This window comes from Melospiza georgiana, chromosome 26 (assembly GCF_028018845.1).
Source record: "Melospiza georgiana isolate bMelGeo1 chromosome 26, bMelGeo1.pri, whole genome shotgun sequence".
Taxonomy (NCBI): Eukaryota; Metazoa; Chordata; class Aves; order Passeriformes; family Passerellidae; genus Melospiza; species Melospiza georgiana.
The window spans coordinates 7,110,722-7,135,624 of record NC_080455.1 but is presented as its reverse complement, the minus strand read 5'-3'; the positions used below and the strand labels follow the sequence as shown (position 1 = coordinate 7,135,624).

Below are 24,903 nucleotides of genomic sequence, written 5' to 3'. Positions count from 1 at the left end.
GGAGGGATGGGACACAGCTCCTCCTGGTCCCACCTGCCCCAGGATCTGTCCCCTCTGTCCCTGCCGGGGCTGCCTGGGGACACTGGGGGACCTGCCTGGGCCTGCTGGTCACGGCTGGGTCCAGCCCAGGTGAATCCCAGGTGTTCTCAGGGTCCTGCTGACACCAGGATTGGGGTTGGTGAAGCCCAGGTGAATCCCAGGGGTTCTGCTGGGACAGGATCCTGCTGACACAGGGCTCAGGTATTCCACACTTTGGGTGCTCCACGTGCAAATTCCCCAATTCCCCCATGGGAACAGCTGGGCAGTGCAGCTGGAGGCAGGAGCCTCCTTCCTGTCCCCAGACCTGACAAAATCCTGCTGCTCTAAGCCTGCACAAACAAGAATTTAAAAAGATCAGGATCCAGATTTTATAAAGATCAGGATCCAGATTTTAAAAATATCAAGATCCAGATTTTCCAGCTTGATCCTGTTCAAACCCCAGTCCCATCCGTTGCTAAAACAATCCCAGCAAACAGATCCCAACAGGATCCCTCAGAGCTGAGCTGACGACCTGCAGACCCTCATTAATTAATTAATGATGGGGCAGCAGCAGCAGCAGCAGTGATGATGTGAGACAAACAGCAGAGTGATGCAGAAGTGAGAAATAACCCCGTGAACCCCTGGGTTCATCATCAATGACCCATCCAGGGCTGGTCCCAGCTCCGAGCAGCCCCAGCCTGTGCACTCTGCTTTGTGTCTCTCAATTCCTCAGCAAATCAAGGCACTCATTTGTTTGTTAAATCGTTTAATGCTTTTTATTTTTCCATTTCATCAGCGGCAAAGTGAATCAAACCTGGAGACGGCTCCGTTGTGCAATTTAGCCTCGTTTTTTTTAACTTCAGCCTTAAGTTTTTTAACTTTAGCCTTGATTTTTTCACTTTATCCCTGATTTTTTCACCTCACTCTAATTTTTTAACTTCACCCCTCACTTTTTCACTCTGTCCTTTATTTCTGCAGCTCTTTTATTAATAGGATCTGAGCCGTGGCAAGGCTGGGTCACCAGCAGGGACTGGCACCTTGGGACCAGGATGGTTCCTCCAAGTAAGGTTGGCCTTCCAAGCATAATTTCATTGGGATTTATTGGGATTTATTGGGATTTTATTGGGATTTATTGGGTTTTGGAGTTTTTTTGGGGGGTTTATTGGGATTTATTGGGATTTATTGGGGTTTATTCAGATTTATTTGGTTTAATTGGGATTTATTGGGGTTTATTGGGATTTGTGCTTATTGGGATTTATTTGGGTCCCAGGATCCTAGGAAAGCACAGGATTGCACTGCAGGTTTTCCAAACCACACTGAAGGGACAAATCTGCTCCTGGAGTCCCTGGGGAATTAAAAAAGGAGGAATGGCCTTAAAATTCCCTTAAAACTGGGAATGTCACTGCCTGCATCCCCCTGGCTGGAAGCATTTCAAAACAGGGAAAATAAACCTTTGGAGGCCCAAACTGTGATGGAAATGAGGAGGGTTTTGAGGCTTTCCTTGTGCCTCCTCTGTAATTTGGATTTTCACCCCAGAAATGCACCAGAGCCCCTCAGAAACCTCCCCAGCCCAGCTCCAGGCCGGAGATGTTTTCCACTTATTTTTAGACCCTGACCTTCCAAGCTGAAAAATAACATTTTCCTCCTCCTGACTTTTGTCCTTCTCTTGGCAGGGGCCTGCTCAAAACAGAGAAATGGAAAATATTTCAGCTTGCAGCAGCAGGAGCTTCACTTTCTGCTGTTTGTTTGTGAGCTCCTCTCGTTTGTGATGTCAGCTCCAGGCAGGAAAAAAAGGTGGAACGAACCTGGCAGTGCCCAGACTCCCAAAAATCCCAAAAATAATTTTCTGATGCGTTTTTGATTTTGTTTTCAGTCAGTAAAGCTTCAGTAATAATCCTGCTCCAGGCTGGGAGATGTTTCCCCATCAGCTCCTCCTGAATTTGGGTTTTTTCAACAGGAACAAGCAAAAATTAAAAAAAAAAAAAAGTTAGTGATAATGATTACAATAAGATGATGATGCTAATAATAAATAATAGTAATAGTAATAATGATAATAGTAATAATAGTAATATTAATACTACTACTAATAATAATAATAATAATAATGGGTTGATTTATCCAGAAATCCTAAAACCAGGGAAATTCCAAAACTGTCACTGAGCCCAAATTCCTTTATTTCCAGTGGGAATTTGCTGCAAAAAAAAAAAGGTAAAAATCCATAAATTCCAACATTCCTGGCACACCAAACCGGGAATATTTATTATTTATTTTTAAATTTATAATATTTATTATTAGTTTGTTATTAGGGGGTTTTATTTTTATGATTTTATTATTAATTAGGTTTTATTTAATTTAATTTTTATTATTTAGTAGTTATTAGTAATTTTACTTTTAATTTTTTTTTTTTTTAATTTTTTATTTCTTTTGTGGCCTGGGTGGGCCCAGCAGCGCCCTCAGGGACCTGGAGCTTGGGAGGTCTGAGGTAAAAAATCCCATTTTCTGTAAATATCCCAAATTCCTGCTGCTCCCACGTTTTCCAGACTGAGCTCCCGTTTCCTGGGGCTTTGCTGCATTTCTGGAATGTTCCAGCCCTTCCCAGCTCCCACCTAGAATTTTCTTGGGAAATCCTTGGAAGTTTTTCCAGCTTTTCCCAGGGTGGATTCCTCACTCCTGTCTGTGCTTCCTGACGGACACTGCAGACATCCCAGGGCACTCTCAGAAGGGAAATGCAGCCCTGAATCATCGTCTGCCCCGAGTCTGTCAGGGAGAAATAAACCCCTAAAAAACAAATTATAATGGTTTAAAAATCTGGAACTTTCTTCCCTATTTTAGCAGGAAAAAATTTTTTAAAAAAATCTGGAATTTTCTTCCCTATTTTAGCACCAAAAACACCCCAAACCTCCCCTCCAAAAAAAAAAACAAAACAAAAACAAACACAAACAAACAAACAAACAAAAAAACCTAAAAATAAAAAACAAAAAGTAAAAAGACCCTGGAATTTTCTTCCACATTTTAGCAAAAAAAAAAAAAAAAAAAAACCAAAAAAACCAAAAAAAACCCAAAAACAACAACAAAAAAAACCAAACAAAAAAAAAAAAAAACCAAACAAAAAAATCCCAAAACCACAAAAACAAACAAAAAAAGAAAAAGAACAAAAAACCCCCCAAACCCACTGGTGTTTTCTTCCAGTTTTTTCTTCCAGTTTTTTTTTTTTTTCTTCCCTATTTTAACACCAAGAAAAGAAAACAAAAAAAACACCACCGGGAATTTTCTTCCAATTTTCTCTTCCAGTTTTTTTTTTTTTCCCCCTGCCTATTTTAACACAAAAAAAAAAAAAAAAAAAAAAAAGGCCAAAAAAGCGATTTGCGCGCTCCGCGGCGCTGTCTGTGTTTACTCTGCAGCTGGCACAGCGGCGGCGGTGACGCGGGGCCGGGGGCAGGACGGACGCACGGACGGACAGGCAGACACAGACAGACAGACGGACGGACGGACGGACGGACGGACAGACGGCCATAAATAGCGGCCCCGCGTGGGGAGCCGGCAGAGCCGCCCCCGCCCGGCCCCAGGATGGTCCCGGCGCTGCTGCTGCTGCTGCTCGGCTGGCCCGGCTGCTGGGGCCAGCAGAGGAGGATCGGTAAGGGCTGAGCCCTGCTCCAGGGATGGGTTAACCATGGTTTAACCGTGGTTTAACGGTGGTTTAATGCTGGTTTGGTGATGCCTTAGTGATGGTTTAACTCGGATTTAATTCTGCTTTAACTCTTCTTTGACACTGATTTAAAGCAGATTTCATTCTGATTTAACTCTGATTTAGTCCACATTTAACTCTGATTTCATTCTGAGTTCATTCTGATTTCAAACTGCTTTAGCTCTGATATTATTCTGGTTTAACTCTGCTTTAACTCAGATTTAACTCCACTTTAACTCTAACTCTGACTTAACTCTGCTTTAGCTCTGATTTCATTCTGATTTAACTGTGATTTAACTGTGATTTAATCCTGATTTAACTTTGCTTTAACTCGGATTCATCTTTTCTTTAACTCTACTTTGACTTCATTCTGCTTTAACTCAGCATTAACTCTTCTAATTTAACTCTAACTCTGATTTAACTGTGATTTCATTCTGATTTCATTCAAGTCTGATTTCCTTCTGCTTTAACTCTGCTTGAACTCTACTTTAACTCTGCTTTAACTCTGATTTCATTCAAGTCTGATTTCATTCTGATTTAACTCTGCCTTAATCCTGATTAAAGCCTGATTTAACCCTGACTTCATTCTGATTTAACTCTGCTTTAACTCTGATTTAAATTGGATTTAATCCTGATTTAACTCTGCTTTAACTCTGATTTTCATGCTGATTTCATTCTGAGTTAATCCTGATTTAACTCTGATTTCATTCTGCTTTAACTCTGCCTTAACTCCGCTTTAACTCTGCTTTAATCCTGATTTAACTCTGCTTTAACTTTGCTTTAATTCCACTTTAACTCTACTTTAATCCCAACTCAATTCTGATTTTTTGAGGGTTTTTTAGGCTGCTCTGAAAATGCTGAGGGGTGGAAAGGATAAAGAGGGAGGATTTTTCAGCTGGGGCCTGAAAATGTTGAGGGGGATTTTGTAGGAAAATTTTGTGTAAATAATGCTCCATGGGATTTTTTAACCCAATTTTCCTCCTGAGAGGTGAAACTTTATTTAAGGAAAATACAGGAAATAAATAATTTAATGAAAGTTTTGTTTAAGGAAAAGAAAGGAAATTAATGATCCCCATCCCACAGCACATCCTTGGATTTCCTGCCCTCCAGGAATGCTCCAATTCCACTTCTCCAAATCTGCTTTTGGGGAATTCTCAGCTCCAGGAGGATTTCTGGCAATCCAAGTTATTCCCAATCCAAAATTTACTGGAGATCTCACAAATATTCACCTTTTTTTTTTTTTTTTTTTTTTGGGGAAGATCCACGAGGTTTTTGGGTTTGTTTGTCTTGTGGAAATGAGGAATTTTTATGAATCAGTGCTGGGAAATTCTCCCTGCTCAGGCAGAGCCCAAATTCCAGCTGATTTTCCCCCTGGACACACAGAGGGGTTTGTGGGATTTATTCCTGGTTTTCTCTCTGCTGTAGGTATGGGGTGGTTTCTGTTAGGGGATTGGCAAATCTGGGAAAAAAGAGAGAAATTATGGGGAAGAAAATTAGAGAAAGTAGGGGGGAATGGAGAAATTAGAGGAATAAATAAATTATAGGGGGAAAATTGAGAAATTATAGGGGGAAGATTGAGAAATTATAGGGGGAAAATTGAGAAATTATAGAAAAAAATGAGACGTTATGGGGGAAAATGGTAAGTTATAGGAAAATTGAGAAATTGTCGGGGAAATGGAGAAATAGGGGGAAAATAGGGAAATTATAGAAAAAATTGAGACATTTTGGGGGAAAATGATAAATTATAGGAAAATTTGAAAAATTAGAGAGAAAAATAGAGAAATTATAGGAATAAAATGAGAAACTCTAGAAAAACCCAGAGAAATGAGGTTGTGCATCCTCATGGCCAGTGAGGAATTTGACGCTGGGATTTTGGGAGAATCCCTGAGTCAAACTCTGTGCCCAGTTATGTTCTCACTCCCAAATTATCCCTAAAATCCCCAATCCCAGCAGCAACAGCTCCATCCCTCCCTCCCTTGGGCACATCCCAGATTTTTGCCCCATCCCAAAGGGGCCCTGCAGGTCCCAACGGGAGGGAACAGCGGGATCCCATCCCTGGCTGAGCTCGGGAGCTCGTCCTGATCCTGTGGACTTCCCAGTTTCCCCTGGAGCTCATCCTGACCCTCCAGAATTCCCGATTTTCCCATGGAGCTGCTCCTGACCCCCTGCAGCATCCCCGTTTTCCCCCGGCTGAGCCCCCCTGTCCTTTGTGTCCCCAAGATCCCAGCCGGCCCTTCCCCAGCGCCGCCGCCCGCAGGGAGCCCGCCTTGAGCCGCGGCATTCCCGGGAATGCGCTGGGAGCAGGTGAGAGAACTCCCGGGAATGAACCTGGAAAGGGGCAACATTCCCGGGAATGAACCTGGGAAAGGGCAGCATTCCCAGGAATGAACCTGGGAGCAGGTGAGAGGGGAGAAAATTCCCGGGAATGAACCTGGGAGCAGGTGAGAGAACTCCCGGGAATGAACCTGGGAAAGGGCAGCATTCCCAGGAATGAACCTGGGAAAGGAGAGAGAATTCCCGGGAATGAACCTGGGAGCAGGGGAGAGGGGAGAAAATTCCCGGGAATGAACCTGGGAGCAGGTGAGAGAACTCCCGGGAATGAACCTGGGGGCAGGTGAGAGAACTCCCGGGAATGAACCTGGGGGCAGGTGAGAGGGAAAGGAGCTCTGGGAATTCCACGGGAGCAGGTGAGAGGGGCAGCATTCGCAGGGATTCCATGGGAAAGGGGCAGAATTCCCGGGTATTCCACGGGACAGCATTCCCAAGAATTCCATGGGGCAGCATTCCCGGTTTTCCACGGGGCAGCATTCCCGTTTTTCCACGCCCAGAACAGCCTCGGGCTCCAGCCATGCCCAGCCCCAGCCCAGGGTTTGCTGCTCTTGGCGCCAAATCCCTCCCCAGGTGTGAGGTTCGGGTTCAGGGCTGGTGCCAGAGCAGATCCCAGAGCTGCTCCCAGATTCCAGCCAGGAACTGCTCGGGGTGGAGGCTGAATGTTAAATTATTAATATAATAATATATGAATGTTATCAATATAGTTATTATATTCTCTAATATATACAGAATGTAATACAGTAATTACATAGTTTATATATATTATAGATAATATATATTATATATAATTATTAGATATATTATATATATTATATATTAATTAATATATATTATATATATGTATTAGAAACTATTATAGGAATAATAATTAAAATATTATTCCTATAATTATTCACATTATTATAATGAATACTTTATAAAATATTATGTGAGTAATAATTAAATATTATTAATATCATTATAATTCATACGATAACATATGAATATATAATATATATTCATATTAATATATTAATGTACTCCCATATATTAATATTTTCATATATATTAATGTATTTCATATAAATACATTCAATAAATATATATGTATTCATATAATATATATGAATATAAACCTTCCCAGCTTTATAATCAGCCTGGATTATAAACCTGGGATATTCTGGGATTTTTCCCAACAATTTTGGGGTTTTTTTAGGAGGAGGAGAAGTTGGGCCAGAAATGCTGCAAGAAATGAGGGAAACCAACCGGGTGCTGCTGGAAGTTCGGGATTTGTTGAAGCAGCAGGTGGGTGGAAAATTCCTGATTTCCTGAGGTCTGGGAATTCTCTGCTCCCTGTGCAGAGTGAGCAGGTTATTGCTGCAGAACAGAGTCCAGAGGTGGTTTGTAATTGGGAGATAATTGGGAAAAACTCTCAAGCTGGGGGAAACTTCAAGGTGGAAAAAAACCCCTTTAAGTTGGGAAAGAATTCTGGTTAAAAAAACCTTCAGGGTGGGGAAATTTTCAAGGTGAGAAAAACCTTCAAAAAAGGTTTTATTTATTATTATTATTAGTAGTAGTAGTAGTGGTGGTAGTAGTAGTAGTAGTAGTATTTACTTATTTATCTATTTATCTATTTATTTATTTATTTTTGATTGATTGATTGACTGATTGATTTCACTGGCTGTTCCCCTGCAGATCAAGGAGATCACGTTCCTGAAGAACACGGTCATGGAGTGCGACGCCTGCGGTGAGTGCTGGCTGTGCCCTGAGCTGGGTGTGTGTGCCCTCTGTGCCCTCTGTGCCCTGTGCTGCCAGCCGGGGGCAAATCCCAGTCAGTCCTGGTGATCCCAGTTAGTCCTGGTTACCGCAGTTAGTCCTGGTTGTCACAGCCCTGGTCACCACAGTTAGTTATTCCTGCTCATCACAGTCAGTCCTCATCACAATTGCTCCTGATCCTCGCACTCTTCACCCCCAGCCTTTGTTTCTGCCCCTCTGCCTCTGAGCTGGGGTGGTGGCCCTGGGACACCCCAGAACTGTACTGGTGTCTTTGGGACATGCCATAGTGGCTCTGGGACACCCCAGAACTGTACTGGTGGCTCTGGGACACCCCATGGTGGCTGTGGGACACCCCAGAACTGTACTGGTGGCTCTGGGACACCCCATGGTGGCTGTGGGACACCCCAGAACTGTACTGGTGGCTCTGGGACACCCCAGAACTGTACTGGTGGCTTTGGGACACCCCAGGTGGCTCTGGGACACCTCATGGTGGCTTTGGGACACCGCAGAGCTGAGCTGGTGGCATTGGGACACGCTATGGTGGCTTTGGGACATGCCAGGTTGTTCTGGTGGCTCTGGGACGCCCCAGGCAGTTCTGGTGGCTCTGGGACACCGAGTGGTGGCCCCGGGCGCTGCCCTCACGCCGCGCTGTCCCCAGGCATGCGGCCGGAGGTGACGGGCCCCGTGGTCACCGTGACCCAGTTCAAGCGCTGCGTGCCCAACCCGTGCTTCCCGGGCGTGCCCTGCACCGAGAGCGGCACCGGCTTCCGCTGCGGGCCCTGCCCGGCGGGCTACAGCGGCAACGGCACCCACTGCTCCGACATCAACGAGGTACGGAAACCGGGCACCGGCGGGGCAACAACACCGGGCACCGGCGGGGTAACACACCGGGCATCAGCAGGGTAACAGTGGGCATCAGCGGGGTAACAACACCGGGCACTGGCGGGGTAACACCGGGCATCAGCGGGGTAACACACCGGGCACCGGCGGGGTAACACACCGGGCATCAGTGGGGTAACAACACTGGGCATCGGCGGGGTAACACCGGGCATCAGTGGGGTAACACTGGGCACCAGCAGGGTAACAACACCGGGCACCGGCGGGGTAACACACCGGGCATCGGCGGGGTAACACACTGGGCACCAGCGGGGTAACACACTGGGCATCAGCGGGGTAACACACCGGGCACCAGCGGGGTAACACACCAGGCATCAGCGAGGTAACACCGGGCATCAGCGAGGTAACACCAGCACGGGAACGGCAGCGCGGCCACGGGGCTGCCCCGGGCACCGAGAGACTGCGGGAGATGTGGGAGCTGCAGTTCTGTGCCTGGCACACTTGGGTTGGGGTTTCTGCAGGAGCTGGGATTCCTACAGACTCTGGAATTCTGTGCCTGGCACACACTGGAACCCTGCAGGAGGTGGATTCCTGTAGGAGCTGCAATTCCTGCAGGAGCTGCAGTTCCGTGCTTGGCACACGCTGGCATCCATGCAGCTCTGGAATTCTGTGCCTGGCACATGCTGGGATCCCTGCAGGAGCTGCAGTTCCGTGCCTGGCACACTCTGCAATTCCTGCAGGAGCTGCAGTTCCGTGCCTGGCACGCATTGGAATTCCTGCAGCTCTGAAATTCTGTGCCTGGCCCTCCCCAGGGAGGCTTTAGGGCCAGCCCAGTCAGGATTTCTCCCAACAAAATAAATCCTGAGGTTTGTGCCACACAGGGAGGGGAGTTTGGAGCACCAGAGCCGCCTCCTTGGCTGAGGAGTTGTAGAGATAAGATTTATTAGGTGTGGAATGGGATCAAACAGTTCCCAGATAATCCTTGAAACAGCAAATCTCAACCACAGGGCTTTGCTTCTGCCCCTAAATCAAACCTGGCTGGGCAGATACTGTGTATTATTTTTAGGAAATTTTCTCTTTTTTTAGGAAATGCGGCATTCCACCAGTTTTAAGCTCTGTGTGTGTGCAAAGCTCTGCTCATCCGTGGATTTTTTTGTAGGGCTCCTGAGCTCTGTGCTTCCCAAGCCATGAACTTGATTTTCCCACTCTCGCACAGCCTCAATTGCATTTCAATTTAAAAACCTGCTGAAGGCTCCATGGGAGATTTTGGGATTGTCAGGCCAAAATGTGGGATCCACTGTATCCCTGTGATGCATCTGCCAGCACAGAGCATAAAATGCAGGGAAAATGATGAAGTGTTGGAGGAAGCAAAGCATTCAGAGCCGTTTTGGAAAGAAAGAGTGGTGAACTAACAACTCGAGTTGTGTTTCAGAGCCAGGGTGGGGAATTGTCCAGTCCCCTGGGCTCTGAGGATTCCAGGAAGGAAAAGGTGAAGCCAGAGCAGCTCCCTGGTGTCACCTGAGGAGAGTCACAGCTCAGAGTGGCTTTGGCTCTGTTCCATTGCGCCCAGGGCACACCCGGGCTGAGGAAGTTCTGTGCCCTTTTATCTTCCTTCAGACCAAAACCCCGAGAGCTGGAGGTGCCCCGGGGCTGGAGCTGCCCCCTGGCACCGCCCTGGGCACCGTGTGTGTTGTTTCAGTGCAATGCCAACCCCTGCTTCCCGAAAGTGCAGTGCATTAACACCAGCCCCGGCTTCCGCTGCGACCCCTGCCCGCCCGGCTTCACGGGGCAGCTGCTGGAGGGGGTGGGACTGGCCTTTGCCAGGGCCAACAAGCAGGTGAGGCCTGGAATGTTCCGCGCCCCTCGGGAAATGGCAATTCCCTCCCCTCTGCGGCTGGGAGTGTGAAGGAACAGGAGGGAAACGCGAGGTGATGGTTCCCAGGGATGGAAGGGACTCCTGGCTGATGGAAGGGAGGGTGGAGAGGGGCTGGGAGGGAATTCCCATCCCTGGAAGGGTCCCAGGCCAGCCTGGAGCAGCCTGGGATGGTGGAGGGTGTCCCTGGGAATGGGAATGGGGTTGGGAATGGGAATGGGAACGAGAATGAGAATGGGAATCCTTCCTGCTGGGACACAGAAAAGTTCCTGCAGCTGCTGCCACCCCCTCCCGGCTTCTCTGACAGCTCAAGGCAGATCAAAAATCCCAACAGCCTGGGCTGATTGGGGTTTTTGGGGATAACTGTCCCACATGTGGCTCTGGGAATTTGGGGCTGGTCATGGGTCGTGGGTCCTGTTCTCCCTGGGGTGGGATGGAGGTGAAGGTGTGTCCTGTTCCCCCTGGGGTGAATATGAAGGTGAGTCCTGTTCCCCCTGGGCAGGTGTGCACCGACATCAACGAGTGTGAGACTGGAGCTGCCACGAATTGTGTCCCCAACTCCATCTGCATCAACACTCGGGTAAATCCTCAGGGATGCGGGGAGGGTCCCGGGGCTGGAGCCAGGCTGGGAGAGATGGGGGGGCTCACTGGAGAGGAGAAGGATCCAGGGAGAGCTCAGAGCCCTTCAGGGCCTGAAGGGGCTCCAGGAGAGCTGCAGAGGGACTGGGGACAGGGGATGGAGGACAGGACACAGGGAATGGGTTTAGACTGGGAAAAGGGAGATTTGGGTGGGGTATTGGGGAGGGATTCCTGGCTGGGAGGGTGGGGATGGATGGGATGGAATTCCCTGTGGCTGTCCCTGCATCCCTGGAGTGTCCCAGGCCGGACCCGGGGCAGGGGAGGTGTCCCGAGGCTGGGCTTTAAAAGCGAATCCCGAGCAGGGATTTCCGGGATTCCCGTTGAGTTCTGCTCCCGTTCCCCCCGCAGGGATCCTACAAGTGCGGGGCGTGCAAGCCGGGCTTTGTGGGGGATCAGACCAGCGGCTGCCGCAGCCCGACGGTGCCCGGGGCCCGGCGCTGCCCCAACGGCGAGATCAGCCCGTGCCACGAGAAAGCCGAGTGCATCGTGGAGAGGGACGGCTCGCTGTCCTGCCAGGTGGGCACGGCTGCCAGCCTGCATGGGGCACCCTGTGGAGACTGGGGTGTGGTGCCACTATAGAGACTGGGGTGTGGTGCCACCCTATAGAGACTGGGGTCTGATCCTACCCTATGGAGACTGGGGTGTGGTGCCACTCTATCGAGAGTGGGGTCGGGTCCGGGTCCCACCCTCCTGAGTCTGGGGTCTGGTCTGACCCTCCTGCACATGGGGACTGATCCCTGTCTCTGCCGAGACTGGTTGGGGTCTGGTCCGACCCCTGCCCCGGGATTTGGGTCTGGTGCAATCCTCCAGCAATTGGGGTCGGTTCTGATCCCAAACTCCCTGCGATTGGGGTCCGGTGTGATCCCAAATTCTCTCGGTCTGCTCGCTGCTCGTTCCCTCGTCCCTTGCTCCTCTCCCGGGTCTGCCACTGCCCTCTCCTGGAGATCGCCCTTCCCGAACCATCCGTGTGCCCCGAGCTCCTCCCTGGGCTGCTCCCTCCCGCTTTTGGGGTTTTGATTTTCTCCGAAGCGCTGCGAACCTGTCGGGTACGGAATTCCCTGGGGCTGAGCAGGGAGTGTCCAGGGAATCGGGGTTGGGGATCGGCGGCCTCAGAGCCGAGCTCTGCTCAGCTTGTGCTGCTCCTCCTCACGTCCCAGCAGCGCAGGGAGCAGATCCGAGCTGGTGAAACCCCAGAAATGTTTCTCCCGGGCGTTATTTCCCCGTAGGGTTTCACATCCCGGGTCTGCACCGTTCCGTGCCGTGTCTCGGGTAAATCCCGGGATTTTGGGGGCTGACTCTGTGTGTGTGTCCCTCGCAGTGCCTCGTGGGCTGGGCAGGGAACGGCTACGTGTGCGGCAAGGACACGGACATCGACGGCGTCCCCGACGAGAAGCAGCGCTGCTCCGACAAGAATTGCCGCAAGGTGAGGGCGGAAATGCGGGGATTTCACCCCAATTTCCCTCCAGGCCGCTGGGACCCACGCAGCTCGGGCTGGGTGAGTCCCACACCCCCGTGTCTGTCTGTCTGTCTGTCTGTCCTGCAGGACAACTGCGTGACCGTGCCCAACTCGGGCCAGGAGGACGCGGACCGGGACGGCATCGGCGACGCCTGCGACGACGACGCGGACGGGGACGGGATCCCCAACGCCGAGGTGCGGGCCCGGCTGCCCCGGGGGTCCCGGTGGGGATTTAGAGATTCCAGTGTGAATTTAGGAGTCCCAGTGGGAATTCAGGGGTCCCAGTTTGAATTCTGAGGTCCCAGTGGGAATTTAGGGATTCCAGTAGGAATTTAGGGATCCCAGAGTGTGAATTTAGAGGTCCCAGTGTGAATTGAGGGGTCCCAGCAGAGTTCAGGGGTCCCGGTGTGGCCTCACCCTGGGGTCTCCGAGGCTCCCAGCCCAGGTGAGACCCCCAAGGTCGGTCGGGAGCCCGTGCTCAGCGAGCCCTGCTGGGCACAGCCCGGGAGGTGCCCGTGTCCCCAGCCTGTCCCCTGTCCCTGCAGGACAACTGTGTGTACACCAGGAACGCGGACCAGCGCAACGCCGACAAGGACAACTTTGGGGACGCGTGTGACAACTGCCGGCAGGTGAAGAACAACGACCAGAGGGACATCGACGGCGACGGCAAAGGCGACGAGTGCGACGAGGACATGGATGGGGACGGTGAGAGCCAGCTGGCCCGGGCTGGGCCTGTTTGTGCCACCCAGCTCAGCCCTGGGGACACGCAGGGCTGTCCCCGTGTCACCCAGCTCAGCCTTTCATGGGTGCTGCCCTCAGCCTTGGGTTTATTTTCATTCTATTGGCCGCAGTTGTGGTGTCTTCAGGGTCCCCTGTGGAAGGGAGGAAATGATGAATCTGAGTCCATGTTCTTAGAAGGCTCATTTATTATTTTATGATCTATATTATATTAAAGAATGCTATACTAAACTATACTAAAGAGTAGAGAAAGGATACAGACAGAAGGCTTAACAAGAATGATAATGAAAGCTTGTGACTCCTTACAGAGTCCTGGCACAGCCTGACCCTGATTGGTCATTAAGTTAAAACAATTCACATGAAACAAATCAAACAATCTCCAAACACATTCCAAAGCAGCAAAACACAAGAGAAGCAATCAGACAATTATTGCTTTCGTTTTTCTCTGAGGCTTCTCAGCTTCCCAGGAGAGGAAATCCTGGCGAAGGGATTTTTCAGAAAATGTGACAGTGACGCACAGTCACAGCCAGCCTCGTCCTGGCTGCCTTGTGCTGCATTTTAAGGGAGAAATTTGGGAATATCTGAGTTGCCAGCAGCACCTGGCTCGAGGCTGGGGGAGTCCCCTGGGGTGGCTTTGGAAACTGAGCTGATCACAGCGAGCACAAAGCTGCTCCCAGCAGCCAGGAATGCCAGCAAGCACCACCCCAAACCCTGAAATCCTGGCTTTAGCCTGGATCTGTGTGGATCCGCTCTCACCTGTTTTGCAGGGATCAGGAACACCATGGACAACTGCAGGAGAGTGCCCAACCCTGACCAGAGGGATGGGGACGGGGACGGCGTGGGGGACGCCTGTGACAGCTGCCCCACGCTCAGCAACCCCGACCAGGTACAGGGAGAGCCCCGAGCAGGTACAGAGAGAGCCCAGACCGAGCCCCTCCTGTCACCCAGCCACGCCAGGGCACCATTCCAGCCGCCACCCTCCTGTGCCACAAAAGGAAATTCCCTCCGGAGCAAATATCAGGAAATTTGGCGCTCTGGGCTCTCCCTTCCTGCCCTGTCCCACTGCTGGAATTCCTCAGGATCCTCCCCAAAAAATCCCACAGAGTCTCCTGCTGTTGGCAGCTCTCTGTTCTCTTCCTTGCCTTTTCCTCTGGGAAATTTAAATTATTCTTCCTTTATTTTTCTAGAAAGACACTGACCACGATCTGGTGGGAGATGTCTGTGACACCAATCAGGACAGGTGAGCTGCAGAAATTAAAACTTCTGTTTATTTGCATGAAATCCTGGGAACGAAGGGACCAAAAGGCTGTGAAAACCTGGCTTGCCCTTATCCTATAAAAAATGGAGGTTTAGAGGTGGAATTTTCTTCAGACCTCACAAAAAGTGACCAGTGGAAGGAAGCAGATCCCAGAGCAGCATCTCCAGCAGGAATGTCACTGACATACTTAATGAAAATCCCTTCACTGGGATTTTTCTCCTGAGAAGCCTCAGAAAAGAAATGTGAACAATAATTATCAGATGGCTTAGAATGTGCTCTGGAGATGGTTTAGCAACAGCTGCAGCTTTGATTGGTTTCCTGTGGATTATTGTTAATTAATGGCCAATCACAGCCAGCTGTGTCAGACTCTCTGGTCAGTCACAAGATTTAATTATTCATTCTTTTCCAGCCTTCTGATGTCTCCTGTCTCTTTCTTTAGTATAGTGTTAGTATAGAAATAGAATAGAATATATAGTATAGTGTGGTGTAGTATAGTATAGTATGTGTAATATGTGATATATAATATATAATCTAAAATATAATATAATAAAATAATAAATCAGCCTTCTGAAACATGGAGCCAGTTCTCATCTCTTGCCTCGTGCTGGGGACCCTCCCACGTTCCTGAGCCATCCCTGGGGTGCCCTGCAAGGCTGAAATCCCGGGTGCAGCTGCAGCCCCCAGCCCCGGGGGCGCTCCCCGTGCTGGAGGCCGTGGGTGACGTGTCCCTGTCCCTGTCCCTGTCCCTGTCCCTGTCCCTTCTCCCCAGCGACGGCGACGGGCACCAGGACTCGCGGGACAACTGCCCCACGGTGCCCAACAGCTCCCAGGTGGACACGGACGGCGACGGGCTGGGGGACGAGTGTGACGAGGATGATGATGATGATGGCATCCCCGACTTCAGACCCCCCGGCCCCGACAACTGCAGGCTGGTGCCCAACCCCGGCCAGGAGGACTCGGATGGTGAGGGAGGGATGGCTCCCTTGGGGCTCCCTGGGGTCACTCCAGGCTCTGGAAGCCGCAGGAATTTGGGTTTTGTTGGCACTGAGTCGTGCCAGGCCTGGGACACTGCAGCGTGCACAGTGCCAGCACCGGGTCAGGTTTGGGATCATACTTGGGATCATGCTTGGGATCAGGTTTGGGGTCAGGTTCTCTCTCCCAGAAGTGTCTGGGCTTTGAGGGGTGTCTCTGCCAGCAGCAGAAGCCTCCAGGTTTCTCTGCAGCTCCTCGGGGTGCCCCAGTCCCTCGGTGCCCTCAGTGCCCCTGGTGCTGCCCGAGGCTGAGCAAAGCCAGGGCAGGAGCTGCTGCTCCAGGCTCCTTCCTCCTCCTCCTCCTCCTCCTCCTCGTGCCCAGGGGACGGCGTGGGGAACCTGTGTGAGGATGACTTCGACAGGGACATGGTGATCGACAGGATCGACGTGTGCCCCGAGAACGCCGAGGTGACGCTCACCGACTTCAGGGCCTTCCAGACCGTGGTGCTGGACCCCGAGGGGGACGCTCAGATTGACCCCAACTGGATCGTCCTCAACCAGGTGGGGAGAGCCCAGCTGGGAGCAGTCCTGGGGGGCTTTCCCTCAAGGGCTCTGTGGTTCTGCAGTGCCCAAATCCCCGAGTCACAGCCCTGGGGCAGCACAAGGGGGGGTTTGGTGTGTCTGGAACTGCACTAAAGAGTCACCATTCCTCTTTCTCAGGGCATGGAGATTGTCCAGACCATGAACAGCGACCCTGGCCTGGCTGTAGGTGAGGAATTTCCCTTCTCCCTTTGGGAAATCATCACTCGGTGCAGCTTTGATCAGCCACTGCTCCGTGACTGCATCCCCTGTTTCCTGTAGTGCACAGAGTCCAGATTCCCCCTGGCAAAATCCACATCCCCAGCTGAATCCTGGCTCTGTTCTGCTGCTCCTGACAGGGTACACAGCCTTTAATGGGGTGGACTTCGAGGGCACCTTCCACGTCAACACAGCCACGGACGACGACTACGCCGGGTTCATCTTTGGCTACCAGGACAGCTCCAGCTTCTACGTGGTGATGTGGAAGCAGATGGAGCAGACCTACTGGCAGGCCAACCCCTTCCGGGCAGTGGCAGAGCCTGGCATTCAGCTGAAGGTACAGGAGCCCTGCAGGAGGATTCCCTGCTGGAACTTTGCCTCGGGATCAGCAGCTGTGTGGGATCCTCTGTGCACACCTTGAGCAGGCTCTCCTCTGTCCCAGGCAGTGAAATCCAAAACGGGCCCTGGGGAGTACCTGCGGAATTCCCTGTGGCACACGGGAGACACCACGGACCAGGTGAAGCTGCTCTGGAAGGACCCCAGGAACTCGGGCTGGAAGGACAAGACCTCGTACCGCTGGTTCCTGCAGCACCGGCCCCAGGTCGGCTACATCAGGTGAGGCTCGGGGCAGGACCGTGCCCAGCAGGGAAATCAGCCCCGGAACGTTCTGGAAGGGAGCCCAGCCATGGGCAGGGACCCCCGTGCTGCCCCTCGGGCACTCCAGGGATGGAGCAGCCCTGAGGCCGGGGCAGCTCCTGCCATTCCCCGCCTTGCTCCCCTCCAGGGCTCGGTTCTACGAGGGCCCCGAGGTCGTGGCAGACACCGGCGTGGTCCTGGACACCACCATGAGAGGGGGACGCCTCGGGGTCTTCTGCTTCTCCCAGGAGAACATCATCTGGTCCAACCTCCGCTACCGCTGCAACGGTGAGTTGGGAAAGGCAGCCTGGGAATTCCGCTCCCTTTTCCAGTCCTGGACACCTGCACAGCCACGGGACCCGAGGCTGTTTTCCCTGCTGCTCCTGCCCCTGATCTCTGTTTGCTGTAACCCTCAGACACCATCCCAGAGGACTACGAGACGTTCCGGTTCCAGCAGGACTGATCCCCGCGGCGCCTCCGCCCCAGCCCGTGCCCAGCGCCCGCTCCCGCTCCGGAACCGCGCCCCAAGAGCTGCCAGCGCCTCCCCGCCCGCCCCCAGCGCCCCCCGCTCCCCTGCCCCACCAGCAGACCCTGAGGATGGCACAGAGGCCCCCGGGAAGGGCAGAGTGCAGGCAGGGAGTGTGCCCAGAAGCCTGAGCTGCTGCACCCCGGCCCAGGGCCGTGCTGGGAGCTCCGGCAGCAGCTGCGATGGTTGGAGCTCCTTTGGCGCGGGTGGTTCCCAGGGATCTTCTCCCTGCTCCACGGCTCCTGAGTGAGAATGTTGTTTTCCTTTTCAAGAGCTGCTGCAAAGCAAGCTCAGCACGAGTCTGAGAGGGAAGGGACGTGTGGAGCAGCCTCGGTACAAGTTGCTCATTTTAATAAATGAAAAAGCACTTTAGGGAGAGTATCTTTGTTCTGGAATGTTGGAAAATAAACACTTGGAATGCTGGATAATAAATTCTAGATTTCTCCTTGGTCATGCCTGTGTTCTCTCCACTCTTCTGAAGCTTTTTCCTTGCAGATGTGGAAGGGAGGAACCTCCAGGGCCTTTTTCCATGGGATTCTCTCCCTTTTTTCCACGCTTTCCCCATCCCATCCCATCCCTCCACCCCCTGAAGACAAGAGCCAGCGGATTTTACCCCTTCAGGCCTTTATTTTGATAAAATTGGTCAAGCCCACATAAGGCAACGCACACACGGCTCCGCCCGCCCCCCGCCCGCCCCAACCGCCTCGGAAAATAAATAACACAAACCAAGAGAGGACTCCATGTAGTGTTTGGCTCTGCAGTATAGAAATTCCACACAATGATTCTGTTGTGGTGTTGTTATTTTTTTTTTGTTTTGTTGGTTTTTTTTTTTCCCTGTTTAAAAAGGTAAAAATGATTTATAATACACAGTCAGAATGTCGTGGTGCCCGCATAGAAAATCGACATGCAATCCATGCCTACACTGCGCCGTATAAATAAGATGCAACTCAAAATACAAAGAACAGGAACACTACAAAGTTTAATTCTAAGAGGGAGGGAGGTTTTTTTGGGTTTTTTTTCTTTTTCCTGGTTGTTTTTTAAAAAGGACAGACACACGTAACAAAGGCTACCTGCGCTTTCACATTGCCATCACAGTGACGGGGGGGCCGTTGCTCCGAGGAATAAACGCGCTGGTTTTGGGGTTTCTCCCGAAAAAAACAGCCAAGGTCGGGATCTGCGGGGGAGGAGGGGCCTTCCTGCTGCCCTCCTGTCCAGAGGGGGTTTCCAGGCTCTTTCCTTGAGGGAATTAACCAAATTAAGCTCAAGCCTTAATTGTTGTTTTGGCAGAAACCCGAGGTTTTAGGTCCAAGGGTTCGTTTTTGAGGAAAATTTAGGTAAACTGCTTTTAGATAAACTCAGGGCAGCTTTTGCTCTTGGAATCGTGGAATTGAGGATGGGACAGAGCCACTGAATCAGGGTTGGAAAGGAATCACTGGATTAAGGCTGGAAGGGAACCTGAATCAAGTTTGGAAAAGAACCTGACTCAAGTTTGGAAAAGAATCACCAAATTAGAGTTGGAAAAGAACGACCGAATCAAGGTGGGAGAAGGAAAACCAAATTAAGGTTGGGAAAGAATTCTGGGATCAAGGCTGGGAAGGAACGACCAAATCAGGGTTGGAAAGGACCTCCAGGACATCAAACCCAACCTCCCTCTGAGCTGAAGGGTCACCATGAGCTCTCCTAACACAAATTCACCAAACAATCCACGTTCCCTCCCCGAGGCCGCGGAACAGCCCACGGCTCCCGGGCGGTTCTGCCCTTCTGGGGAGGTTTTCCCCTCTGGAAAAGGAGGAGTCGGCCCCGGGGGCGGGGGCAGAGCCAGCCCGGGCCGTGTGGGGGCACAGGGGGGCTGCCAAGCGCTCCCTGCCATGCACAAGCCGTGGGAGCCGCGCCGGGTCACGCATGCCCAGGGGGACGGGGTCTATGTACAGGGACAGGAGCCTCCCCCAGCCCCAGCGCCAGGGCCGGGCTGGCCGCTGGGAAAGAATCACAGTTTTGGATGCACCGAGGGTTTATTCCTGCTCTTCCCCATTGTATTGGCAAATGCAACAGTCTAGCTTGGGAATTGGGGGGAATTCCTTATGGAGATAGAAAAACACGGAGGGAGGGGGGTCGGGAGGGAGGGTGGGACAGTCACCCCTGGAGACACCAGACAGCTCCACCACCACTGCAATCAAACTCAGCAATTATAGCAATTAACACCATTTCCTCCTTGATTTTTTTGTTTTTTCCTAAGTGATGGTTTTCCCTTTCTGCTCCCACCTGTGGGGAGGGAGCCCCAGACACTGGAATGAGCACAGGGCTGTCACATTTGGAATAAAAGCGGATTATTTGTTCTGGGAACACTTAGGATCCGTTCCACGCTTCTCTCTGGGTTTGCTCCCACATCAGCCTGACGCCACAAAACTGGAATTTGAAGGAGTGAGAGAAAAGGGGAATCCTCTGGGGCAGCTCCCACAGGAAAGGGTCCCTGGGGGAAGGAACCCCTGGATCTCACAGGGTCGGAGGAGAGGCAGCTTCTCCCTGGCCACAGCAGCTGGAGCCCGTCCTGTGCACCAGCCCTCCCACGGGGACATCCCTGCTCCTGCCCTCTGCCCAGGGACCAAACCTGGGTCTCTCCCAGCTGGAGGCTCCCTGACTGCGACAGTTGCATCCAAGGTGTGTTAGTTTGAAATTAAGGCGATTTTCAAGGTCTACTTACAAGTCTAAGAAACAAAGAGCTCTTATTTACACACGGAGTTAAAAAACTGGGCAGGAGCTGCAGCTGCAGTTCCCTGCCCGAGCCTCCCTCCCGTGAGGAACCCCAGATCCTGCAGGACTGAACCCCAGCTCCTGAACCCCAGCTCTGCTGCACTGAACCCCAGATCCTGCAGGACTGAACCCCAGCTCTGCTGGTTCCTCCCCTGTGTGACTCTGCTGCTCCAAACACAGCACACACAAGGACTGCACATGCACGGAGTCGTTCCAGCAGGAGACAAACACAATTCCCACATGGAGCTGCACAAAGCTCTCACTGCACCTTCAGCAAGGGGCTCTGAGGCACCTGGGCCCAAATCCCTCCTGGTTTTCTCCAGGTTTCCTCCTGTCTGAGCTGCCTTTTATCTCCTCCTTAAACTGGAAAAGCGGACGGGATCTGAAAGGAGCAGCCACCAGGAGTGAACGTGTCCTACCGAGCTCAAACCCTGCCAAAAAATCCCAAAACATTCCCAAGAGATGCAGGGAAACCTCTGGAGGGCATGGAGAAGGATCAAATTAAAACAAAACAAAAGAAAACAAAACAACAAAGAAATAAAAAAGACACAGGGAAGCCAAGAAAAAATTCCACATTTTTAGTGCAAATGGTCAACAAATGGCACAGAAGGTGAGGGGACGCCCAGGGCTGGGGAGATCCTGACCCTGACCCAGCAGAGCAGGCAGGAACCTCAGCAGGGCAGCCCAGGATTTCTGGAAGCACACAGAAACTTGGATAACTCATTAGGAGAACTCAGGAGAGCAGAGAGGAGTCGTTAATTGCAGGGGACTCTCATTAATTGCGGGGGAGCTCATTAAGAGCGGCCCAGGCTGTTCCCAAAGAGGAGAAGCTTTGGGGCTGGGATTGGGAATTCCTTGGGCTGGGGCAGAGAGAAAATCCAGGGGGGCAGGAGGGGTGAACAAACCCCAGCTGGTGGGAATGGGAACGGGAACTGGGAGGGGATTTTAGGGATGGAATCCACGGGGCTGCTCCCAGCCCAGGCTGCAGGCGCCTCCCTCGGGGTCAGTTCATTAGCTAATCAGTTAATGACTCCAAATCCTGTTAATTCCTGATGATTTCCTGCCTTTCCCCAGCGGAATGAGGATGTTCCAGCAGTGCCCTCTAATTCCATTCGTTCCCACAAATCTGGGAATCACCTTCCCTCAGCCAGAGTGAAATCCCCAATTCCGACCCTGGGGAATCTGGATGGGATTTTCTATTTTTTAATTTGCAGCACAAAATATTCACAAGGACCATCGGAAATAATTATTTCTCCATTTAATTAAACAGAAGTTTGGAGGATTTAATCCTGGTCATTGTGGAGCAAGAGATTTTTTTTTTCCCCCGGGTGAATGAAAGAATTTTTAAGTTCCAACCACCCTATTTTGCCTATTCCAAAGGAAAATATCTAAACTTGCCTTAGGCTTCCTTATTCCTGCTTAACATCTGTTTAAAATTCCAGTTAGTTTAAAAATACCTACATATATAATATATATAATATATTTCTGGAATAAAACCACAAAAAAAAAGTACTGTACAAATATTATGTAGAGTGCTTCCATTGGCTGTATGTAGTTGAGCTACTTTCCTAATATCCAAATATTTAAATAAAATTAAAAAAAAAAAGAAATGACAACAACAACAACCAAAAAAATCATAAATAAGTAACAGAATAAGTAATGAATAAGAATAAAAAATTAAAAAATCATGATTCTACGAGCCTGGCATTGCTATGGAAATGCCCTTCCTGTTGCCCAGGAATCTCTCACAAAGTAAAAATTAGGATTATGCAGGTTAGTCTCTATCTTTTTTTAGCTGCTTTAAGATGTTCTGATCCTCTGTCTAATCAAGTAATGAATTATAGAACTTTCGTGTGTGCTCAGAAATGCTCTCTATATATGTAGCCATATATAGAAATAGATATATATTACATATATATTAAAAAAAAAAAAACAAAAACAAAACAAAACCATAGAAAGCTTGGAACCAATAGTGTTTGAAGTGGACCTGGGGCCTGGCGGCTCCGCGACTGCTGGGGCAGGAGGGAGGGACGAGAGGGGGGGACACCCCTGGGGCCAGGCAGGGCAGGGCTGGCAGTGCCACCCGCAGAGTCCCGGGACGGTGGCACTGCGGGCATCGGCTTCCCAAGGGGGCAGGGCCCCCCAGCCCCGCACCCCCGGCCCTGCTCCGCGGCCCAGAGCCCCTTGGGGTGCACAGGGACCGGGGCAGGGGGCCCTGCAGGGCAGAGCCGATGGCAAACCAGGATAAACCACTGGGACAGACTGGGAAAACCAATGGCAAACTGGGAAAAACCACCGGGACAAACTGGGAAAACCACCAGGATAAACCACCGGGACAAACTGGGAAAACCACCAGGATAAACCACCAGGACAAACCGGGATAAACCACCAGGATAAACCGGATAAACCACCAGGACAAACCGGGATAAACCACCGGGACAAACCGGACGATCCTGACTGCTGGACGGCAACGAGCGGCTCGGGGGACACGGCTGGGACGGGCTGGGCAGCGCGGCAAGCTCAGAACAACAAGCTGGGGACCCATGGGACAGGGACACGGAGAGCTGCTCCCTCCAGGATGGGCCCTGGGCTGGGGGGGACCCTGGGGCGGATGGACCCTCGGGGTGGGATGGAGCCCCCCGGGTGGGATGGAGACCCAGGGGTGGGATGGAGCCTCCAGGATGGACCCTGGGCTGGGATGGAGCTTCCAGGGTGGGATGCAGCCCCCAGGATGGTGGCTCTGGGGTGGGATGAAGCCCCCAGGTTGGGATGCAGCCCCCAGGGGGGAGCCCCCAGGATGGATAAAGCCCCGGGATGGTGGCTCCAGGTTGGGATGAAGCCCCCAGGATGGATAAAGCCCCAGGATGGTGGCTCCAGGGCTGGATGAAGCCCCCAGTATGGATAAAGCCCCGAGATGGTGGCTCCAGGTTGGGATGAAGCCCCCAGGATGGATGCAGCCCCCGGGATGGTGGCTCCAGGCTGGGATGAAGCCCCCAGGGTGGGTGAAGCCCCCATGTGGCGGCTCCCCGGGTCACAGCCGGTCCATGCGGAACGTGTCCTCTGTGGCGGGGTCGGTGAGGACCATGTCGGGGTCGTTGAGCATGTGAAGTCCATCCAGGGTCAAAGGGTCAATTTTGAGTTCATCCAGAGGGAACTGGGAATCCGTGTCGAAGCTGACGTCCCCCACTCCTGCCAAGGAGCTGGTCAGTTCTTTTGATAAGCTGGGGGGGGATTCTCCTGTCACTGCAGGGACAAAACACACAGGGCTCAGACACCAGCGTGGCCGTCAGGAAACAGCTCCCAAAACCCTGGAAATGGTTATGGAGCTCTCAGCTGAGAAACACCCACCCTCCGTCAGATTTCAGATTCCTCACAGCACCTCCAAGGCACCAAACACAACCCAAAATTCGTGTTTGCTGTGACTGGAGCCTTTTCTCTCCCTCAGCTTTAGGAGGAATAACCTCAATTCCACCGTTTCCATCAGCAATCCCTGGGCAGGGATCGTTTCCAAAATCCCACTGTGACCAGATTGGCCACCATATGTGACTCTCCAACCCTCTGCTGGCCAGCTGGGGCTGAGCAGGCAGAGCTTGGCTCCCACAGCTTTTCCTCACTCTAGCACAGGACCCAGGGAATTCAGGAGGACAAATCCACAGCAAAACTGGAGCTCTAGGTGCTCTACCTGTGTGCAGGTGAGCACTGGGACACACACCTGGACTCGGGTTAGCAATGGCTGAAGGAAGGAGACATTGGCTCCAATGCTCAGAAGACATGAAGTGAGATTTATTAGGAACTCTGCATATTTATAGACAGGACTCTTCACTCAGAACCTGACTGGTCCTTGTACAACACCTCTCACACCTTTGGCTAAGCAGGAGCAACACCTTCTTGTAAACACCTTTCCATAAACACCACGTACAAACATTCCACATATTCACAAACACCAGGGGCAGAGATTGAGGTAAAAACTGTTTTAATTCTTTCTCTGAGCGTTCTCACAACTTCCCTAGGATGAAGTTACCTGTTTCTGTCAGCAGCCACACTGGACTGGCACCACAGCCCAGGTGAAACAAAGCCTTCAACAGCAACAACCCCTGGGTTGGGACCACGGAATGATGAACTGAGCTGGAGGGACCCCCGGGATCATGGACCCAGCCCCAGGCCCTGCACAGACACCCCAAAGCCCCAGGCTGTCCCTGAGCACTGCCCAAACCTCCTGGAGCTGTGGCAGGGTTGGGCCATGCCCCGAGGAGCTGCTCAATATGGTATTTGCAGAGACCCTGTAAAAAGTTTGTTATTTTGCCTTTTATTAAAATCTTTTTGTTTCTAATACTGCAATAGAAGCTATTTTGTTGAATTTATGCCTTGTAAGGCAGCTGAGCTATTTGGGTGTGAAATAACCTGTAAGAGCTGATGAGAGCTGGCTGGAGAAGGCTCCCATTTCACACAGAGTCAGATCCATCATTCCTCCCCACAACAGGAGGATAAAACCCCACAGAGCCCACACCAGGGCAGCTCCCAGGGTGGATTTACCAGTCAGGATGATGTTGGGGAGGATAAAACCCCACAGAGCCCACAGCAGGGCAGCTCCCAGGGTGAATTTACCTGTCAGGATGGTGCTGGGGAGGATA

At 51.5% G+C, this 24,903-nt stretch overlaps 2 protein-coding genes across 9 annotated transcripts in view; one reads left to right on the top strand and one right to left on the bottom strand.

The window, feature by feature from the left end:
- Window positions 1-3,460: 3,460 nt before the first annotated feature.
- COMP (cartilage oligomeric matrix protein) lies at window positions 3,461-17,511 on the top strand. Of its 2 annotated transcripts, XM_058040758.1 has the most exons (20): window positions 3,461-3,652; window positions 5,924-6,007; window positions 7,230-7,318; window positions 7,709-7,760; window positions 8,448-8,620; window positions 10,326-10,463; window positions 11,002-11,079; window positions 11,487-11,654; window positions 12,457-12,561; window positions 12,682-12,789; window positions 13,140-13,299; window positions 14,100-14,218; window positions 14,520-14,572; window positions 15,360-15,553; window positions 15,944-16,122; window positions 16,282-16,330; window positions 16,500-16,696; window positions 16,802-16,974; window positions 17,144-17,283; window positions 17,412-17,511. In XM_058040758.1, the coding sequence occupies exons 1-20, from the start codon at window positions 3,586-3,588 to the stop codon at window positions 17,456-17,458; spliced, it is 2,373 nt and encodes a 790-aa protein (XP_057896741.1). In that variant the 5' UTR covers window positions 3,461-3,585; the 3' UTR covers window positions 17,459-17,511. The 2 variants fall into 2 exon arrangements, with proteins under 2 accessions (XP_057896741.1, XP_057896742.1); XM_058040759.1 differs by lacking the exon at window positions 5,924-6,007.
- Window positions 17,512-18,308: 797 nt separating this feature from the next.
- Window positions 18,309-24,903, bottom strand: part of CRTC1 (CREB regulated transcription coactivator 1) — a 43,570-nt gene continuing 36,975 nt past the window's right edge. For 6 of the 7 annotated variants that reach the window (XM_058040740.1, XM_058040744.1, XM_058040741.1 and 3 more), the window contains one exon: window positions 18,309-23,515. In XM_058040740.1, the coding sequence (XP_057896723.1) occupies window positions 23,304-23,515 (212 nt within the window). In that variant the 3' untranslated portion in view covers window positions 18,309-23,303. The remainder of the gene's footprint in view (window positions 23,516-24,903) is intronic. The other variant, XR_009115590.1, reaches the window with a different exon arrangement.